General features: G+C 25.2%; 1 protein-coding gene across 2 annotated transcripts in view; it reads left to right on the top strand.

Moving 5' to 3' along the window:
- Positions 1 to 4,331, top strand: part of LOC112594126 (ATP-binding cassette sub-family F member 2) — a 5,375-nt gene extending 1,044 nt beyond the window's left edge. Inside the window, exons 2-12 of one of the 2 annotated variants that reach the window (XM_025338766.1) lie at positions 273 to 479; positions 553 to 741; positions 803 to 943; positions 1,034 to 1,160; positions 1,289 to 1,391; positions 1,490 to 1,585; positions 1,671 to 1,850; positions 2,523 to 2,663; positions 2,737 to 2,928; positions 2,989 to 3,192; positions 4,054 to 4,331. In XM_025338766.1, coding sequence (XP_025194551.1) covers positions 273 to 479; positions 553 to 741; positions 803 to 943; positions 1,034 to 1,160; positions 1,289 to 1,391; positions 1,490 to 1,585; positions 1,671 to 1,850; positions 2,523 to 2,663; positions 2,737 to 2,928; positions 2,989 to 3,192; positions 4,054 to 4,185 — 1,712 coding nt within the window. In that variant the 3' untranslated portion in view covers positions 4,186 to 4,331. The remainder of the gene's footprint in view (positions 1 to 272; positions 480 to 552; positions 742 to 802; positions 944 to 1,033; positions 1,161 to 1,288; positions 1,392 to 1,489; positions 1,586 to 1,670; positions 1,851 to 2,522; positions 2,664 to 2,736; positions 2,929 to 2,988; positions 3,193 to 4,053) is intronic. The other variant, XM_025338765.1, reaches the window with a different exon arrangement.
- Positions 4,332 to 7,351: the final 3,020 nt, after the last annotated feature.

Raw genomic sequence — 7,351 nt, 5'->3', positions numbered from 1 at the left:
ATATATATATATATATATATATATATATATATATATATATATATACATGTTGATATGTATCTTGTATAGGTACTTATATTTTACACCATTGAATCCAACCTTTAAACTTATAACAATATATAAGATTATTCACAAACTTTCAAAACTAATTTGTTTTGTAATAATTGATAATGGAAAACATTAACTGTAACTATCATAATGAGATAAAAATTTAATTAAGAACTTAATTTAACCTTTATAATTATTAATCAAGTTTATTTTTTTACTTTTAGAATTGCTCTGTAAAAAGTTAGAAGCTGATGCAAAATTAAATGCTGAAGCTCGTGCTTGTACTGGTAGTTTAGCATCTCATCCTAGATCTAGGGATATTAAGATTGATAATCTTTCAATTAGTTTCCATGGTTGTGAACTATTACAAGACACTATGCTGGAATTGAATTGTGGACGTCGTTATGGTTTAATAGGTTTAAATGGAAGTGGTAAGTGTGATCTTCATGTTACATATAAAAATTAATTCATTACATCTAGTTTACATTTTTTTTATTTTATTAGGAAAGTCAACTTTATTATCAGTATTAGGAAATCGAGAAGTACCAATTCCTGAACAAATTGATATTTTTCATTTGACTAGAGAAATGCCAGCCTCTGAAAAATCTGCACTCAAATGTGTTATGGAAGTGGATCAAGAAAGAATTAGACTTGAAAAACTTGTTGATGAATTAATAGCATGTCCTGATGATGGTTAATAATTTCTATAATTTTGCATAAAAAATATCTATATTTTTTAACGATTTAATTATAGAATCACAAGAACAATTAATGGATGTTTATGAAAGATTGGATGACATTAGTGCTGATACAGCTGAAGCTCGAGCTGCTAATATTTTACATGGTCTTGGTTTTAGTAAAGCAATGCAAAATCAAAAAACAAAAGATTTTTCAGGTAACAAGGTTTATTTTTAATTATTCATTTGTATTAATTAATTTTTTTATATTGTTATTATTATTTATTTATTTTTATCCATTATAATAGGTGGTTGGAGAATGAGAATTGCTTTAGCTCGAGCTTTGTATGTCAAACCACATTTGCTGTTACTTGATGAGCCTACCAACCATTTGGATTTAGATGCGTGTGTCTGGCTTGAAGAAGAATTGAAATCGTAAGTTTCAAATTATCAATGTTTTAAAATATTACAAAGTATGAATCTTGTAATATTCGCGTTTAATAAAATTTTATCATTTATAATAAATAAATAAAATGTTGTTAATATCTGATGTATAATTATAGGTATAAGAGGATTTTGGTTATAATATCACATTCTCAAGATTTTTTGAATGGTATATGTACTAATACTATTCACTTAGATAAAAAGAGGCTTAAATCTTATGGAGTATGTATTATATTTTATATATTTTTTTTTGATTATATTTATAGAAATCCATTTGTAGAACATATCATAATTTATAGTTATTATTCATAAAATTCTAGGGTAACTATGATGCGTTTGTTCGTACTAGAGAGGAACAACTAGAAAATCAGATGAAACAATATAATTGGGAACAAGATCAGATAGCTCATATGAAGGTAAATTTAAATATAGAGTAAATTATTTCAGTTATTCACATTGTTGTATGAAGACTGTATAACTTAAGACTATGCTTTTTTTTAGAATTATATTGCACGTTTTGGTCATGGAAGTGCTAAACTCGCCAGACAAGCTCAAAGTAAAGAAAAAACCTTAGCAAAGATGGTTGCACAAGGTTTAACTGATAAAGTAACCAATGACAAATTAGTTACATTTTATTTTCCTTCCTGTGGAACTATACCACCACCAGTTATTATGGTTCAGGTAAATAATAATAAAATATTAAAAACATTGAACTTTTAATTGTTTTAGTAAACACATGTTAAACTTGTTAAAGTTTAATTATAATTGGTTCATTATTAGCTATGTTAAAATAACAGGATTTAGATAGTAAGAAAGTAAGAAAAAATACAATAAGTATAAAATGGATTTGAGAAAAGTTGTTATGTAAAAGTTAATTTGTTGGCTGCGTTTCATATTTAAGTGTACTCTTCACAAAGCTGAAAATATTGGAGTTTAAAAAAAAAAAATTTTTAAATTTAAAATTTTAATTTTAATGTAAAATTTGTATATACATATACAATAATACTTATAGGAGATATTATCAAAAAATCAATAGATTGTTATTCTGACTAAGACGTAATAAATTTAAATTACTAAGTCTTGAAATCAATTGGTGTAATTCAGCATATACAATTAATGTTAACTAACAAAATAGTGGATGTTTTAAGTAATTAAAAGATGATTATTTTTTATTCAATGAAGTATTTAAAGTTTTAATAGTCTTATATGAAATGTAATAATTTATAAAAAAAATTCTCATTAAAAGATATAGTTTGTTAATTCTTAGTCTTCAAATATTCTGATGGCATCATATTTTACTACTGCTATTTTGTCCATACATAAATTGTTTAATAATTACTATTTTTTTATTAGAATGTAAGTTTCCGGTATAGTGATGATTCACCTTACATTTATAAAAATCTGGAATTTGGTATTGACTTGGATACCAGACTTGCATTGGTGGGTCCTAATGGAGCTGGTAAAAGTACTCTTCTAAAGTTACTTTATGGTGAAGTAAGTGGAATAATTTAAATTCAAATATATTTTATACAATATTAATTTAATTAATTAATTAAATCATTTTTAGCTTTTTCCTACTGAAGGAATGATTCGTAAAAATTCTCATTTAAGAATAGCCAGGTATCATCAGCATCTTCACGAACTTCTTGATTTAGATTTATCTCCTCTAGAATATATGATGAACTCATTCCCTGAAGTAAAAGAACGAGAAGAAATGCGTAAAATTATTGGACGTTATGGTTTAACTGGAAGACAACAAGTTAGTTATTTCTCTTAAGTTATATCATAAGAAATAATTTAAAAGTACATTTTTTAAAAGGTATGCCCAATTCGTCAATTAAGTGATGGTCAACGATGTAGAGTTGTGTTTGCTTACTTAGCTTGGCAAACTCCTCATTTATTACTTTTGGATGAACCTACCAATCATTTAGACATGGAGACTATTGATTCTTTAGCTGAGGCTATTAATAATTTTGATGGTGGAATGGTTTTAGTTAGCCACGACTTCAGACTAATTTCTCAGGTATAAATAAATGGATTTTTTTATATTTATATGTTTTGTTCTATTTGACTCATGCGGCATGTTTAGTTTAGTGTTGGGTAGTAGCTTAAATAAAATAACAGTGTTAATATCATGTTACTTTGTATTTTGTAATTTTGTTAGTATTGTTTTCAACAAAAATGTAATGGAAATTACTTATAATAAGATAAATTATTTCCATAACATAACACTTTACCAAGTAAACTGGTATTGGAAATTAAAACAATTTAAATAATTGAAAAAAATTAATATTTTAAAATATCTATAATTGTAAGTATTGAGTGTACAATATAAAATAAATAAATATTTTTTACATATATCATAATTCATTTTTCAGTGATGTAGACAACATTACTATTTTGATCATAAATTATGATAAAAGTTAATTTAATTAATTAAGTTTTCTTGAAATACTCAGATTTCCTATGACTAACTTATTCACATATGTGAATTATTTTTTAAATGTTTTTTAAATTATATATATCATAATATTATATATTATTTCTTCTTTTAATTCTAATCAATTTAATAATTATTGTTAAACACTCAGAAATACCAGTCAACTGTTTTTTTATTCAACCTTAACTGTTTTTTTATTCAACCTTAAAGTATTGATACTTTTTAAATTAAAAAGTTAAGTTACCTAATTACTTTTTAAATGTAACTTATCTAACTTTGTACAAGTTACCAGTATAGACGAACTGTTATTTTTCTTAAAATGTATGTTATATTAAAATATTTTAAACAAGTTACATATTTTCTACATGAGTCAGAATTTCTTATTGATGTTGTAAATAATTGATTTTTAACTTTTGATAATTATGGTTACATTTTAATTAACAGGTAGCAGAAGAAATCTGGATTTGTGAAAATGGAAAAGCGACTAAATGGCAATCAACTATTTTAGATTACAAAGAACATTTGAAAAAGAAGATTTTGAAGAACAACAATGATACTGCTTCTAATAAACGTTAAAATAAATAATTTTTTGCTCTAACATAATTGGAATATTATAAACAAAAACAATAAATTCAATTCAATTTATATTCTGTATTGTTGTTTTTATTTAAGTTTTTATGAACAAATTAATTTTGTAGTATTGGTTACAGTTGAAAAGAGCAATTATAATTTTTATAATGATTGTAACTTGCTATGTTCAGTGTTTTTTTATAAGATATAATATTATAAATAATTATTTCAACATGAACAATTTTTTTTTTTATCATTTTTTGGAAAACAGCAAATATAATTTTCTTTGGATAACATTAGCCTCATTCGATTGGTAAAAATATCTAATAAGACAGAGGTTCTCAAAGTATGGAGTGTGAAAGCTTTAAGGGGAGGAGGGGCATAAGAAAATTTTAAAAATCAACATCGCATTGGTAGGACAAAAAAAAATTTATGATTTGTCCGTAGTAATATTAAAATTGGCCGATTAATTAAAACCTTTTATCAAGAAAAAACATTTTATTTTAAAATATATTTGTAATATTAATATCAATATTAGCCTGTATTTATTATTTGTTTTTAACTTTTTGTTACTCTAAACATGACTATTAAAATTATTTTTATGAGGGGAGCTCAGGTTTGGTGTTAACCATGGGGAGAGGGCCCTGGCCTGAAAAGTTTGAGAACCTCTGTACTAAGAAATTATCTCTGATTTCAAAATACATAATATGTTTAATTGCTTAAAATAACTAAAAATACATTTTAATTATCAATGTTGAAGTTGATATGTATTGTGGTTTATAACATAAAACCAATTTTACACTCATATTTACAAAGTTCATAATGTTATATTGTACTTTCTTACAAGGTTGATTTTTATTCATTATTTTAAAAAATGGTGTCAAATATAATATGACAATAATGTAGGATAATGTAAGACACATTAAATTAAAAATGCCTTCCGTCTATTGTTTTACATATTTTATTATTAGTTATTACTTGATTAGTTTATTACCTACTATTTATTTTATTTTTAAATTAACTGTTCATATTAAATGAATGAATAGATTATAGAAATACATTTTTGTTTTTGACATATCTGTGCATTGCTACAGTTATTTGACGTAGGTCCTGATTTTGTTGTTGGTTCTTTGTATATAATTCAACAGTGAATCGCATTTCTTCAGATCAACAAATGAAAAATGTATTCGCAAAATCTAAAGTAGACATATTTAAGCGTTTAAATTTGTTTTAAATGTAAACATTTACTTTATAAAAAAATGATAAAGCATTTCGAAACTAGGGACATGCTTATAAGTGAGGATGAGGCTGACAATGCTATTATATACCTCCATATGGTTTATTTTTGTCTTTTGGTTTATCCTAATAATGTATTGATCTTATAATGATGTGTGTTCATCTTTACACAGGAGTATAAAAATAAATTATCCAGTAATGGTATTAAATTCGCCTTGATTCCAGAACAACATTGCCGTCATCACCGTTTCACTGTTGGATATGATAATAAATTGTGTTGGTTCTGCCAAAACTAGGGAAATACACTTATCAGATTATGCTGATTTTTACGTAGGTACTATGTACATTTTATTTTGTTTTGCTGCCCAATGAATAATTTAAGAAGGTTAATAAGCCTTAGCCTTCCGCTTGCCTCTGAGAATTGTCACATTCTCATTTCTCATTACTAGGGCACGGATGTTGTTGCATTTGCAACTTTTCTTCTACCTTTCCAATTTATTGCCAAGTAAGTTTTAAATACGTTCCATGTAAGTACGAATTCAAATCTAAAAGTTTTAAGTGCAATTTTTTGCAATTTTTGGAATATTTGGAATTTTATTGCAATTTTGTTGAATTTAATCATTTATACAACCATTTTAGCTATATTCGAAACTCGACAGTCGTATAGATAAGATAATACTTAAATATTTCCAGTATATAGAAACGCTCCACTTACATCAACCGACGTAGAACGAAGTTTTTCGAGGTATAAGAACTTATTGGTTCCAAATTGAAGAGCGTTCGAATTCGAAAATTTAAAACAAACACTTATAGTCCAATGCAATAAGGTTTAAAATTTAAAATATTTAATATGTTTAGAATACGTATAGATTATTAATTAATATTTATTATTATAAAATGTAAAAAATATATTTTTTGGCAGAATTAAAATAAAACATCTACAAATTATAACGAAACGTTGTAATTTTTAGTGCAATTTTCGGTATTTTTTAGTGCAATACTGCAATCAATTTTAGTAGTTTTTTACTACTACAACATCCGTGCCCTACTCATTACCATTCAATTCCAATTTACATGATATGGACGATTTGGCCCCACCGGTTCCAGCCATTTAAAACTAAGTTTACCCTTTCTGATCTTGTACTGAAGAAGGACCTTATCACCCACGTGAATTGAAATTGGTTTTGTTGCTAAATCATACTTTTTTTATTTTTTCGGTGTTTATTTTGAATCAAGTGTTCGCAAGCAATTTGATGCGATCTTTGTTGCTATTCTCTCGTAATACTCTGCTGGAATGTTCTCGTAGTTATATCGTGGTTTAATGAATTTTATGATAGAGGTAAGGGATTTGCAATTTTTTTTCAAATATTATTTTTTAAATACTTACTTTATTATTATTTATTCTATAAATTTTAATGGAACCTTTATTAATTGGGACCATTGGGTTAATAATTAATATACTTAAAAATGTAATATAAGAATCCACATATTACATTATTTTTATATCTGTACCTATAAAATTATTAAAAATGCATTAGTAGGTAGTTAGTACATTAATTTTACATTCAATTTTTTTAAATAATTTTCAAATTTAACAACATTTATAAGCTACAATTTGTTTAATGTTTACAGCTTAAGTTTGAAAATTTAATAAAATGTACCTCATAATAGTTTATACTTGAACTAAAAAATCCTCGGACGATTTCATACTTTTCTAATTATCACTACCTACTCATCTCTATATTACAAGTATTTTCTAATATTATATACCTGTATTGGCTGTATTATATATTTATATGTTAGTATGTTACCTATATAAACTAAGTAGTAGACAGTATCTAGCGGTAATGTAAATTTTATTTTATACATTTACTACGTAACCGATTGTAATAACAAATATTTCATTTACTTTACTCGTCTTAATTGAAAATTAAAC

This window comes from Melanaphis sacchari, unplaced genomic scaffold, assembly GCF_002803265.2.
Source record: "Melanaphis sacchari strain LSU unplaced genomic scaffold, SCAv2.0 Contig221_pilon_pilon, whole genome shotgun sequence".
Taxonomy (NCBI): domain Eukaryota; kingdom Metazoa; phylum Arthropoda; class Insecta; order Hemiptera; family Aphididae; genus Melanaphis; species Melanaphis sacchari.
Note: the sequence above shows the minus strand (reverse complement) of the source record. Positions and strands in the feature narration are given on the sequence as shown.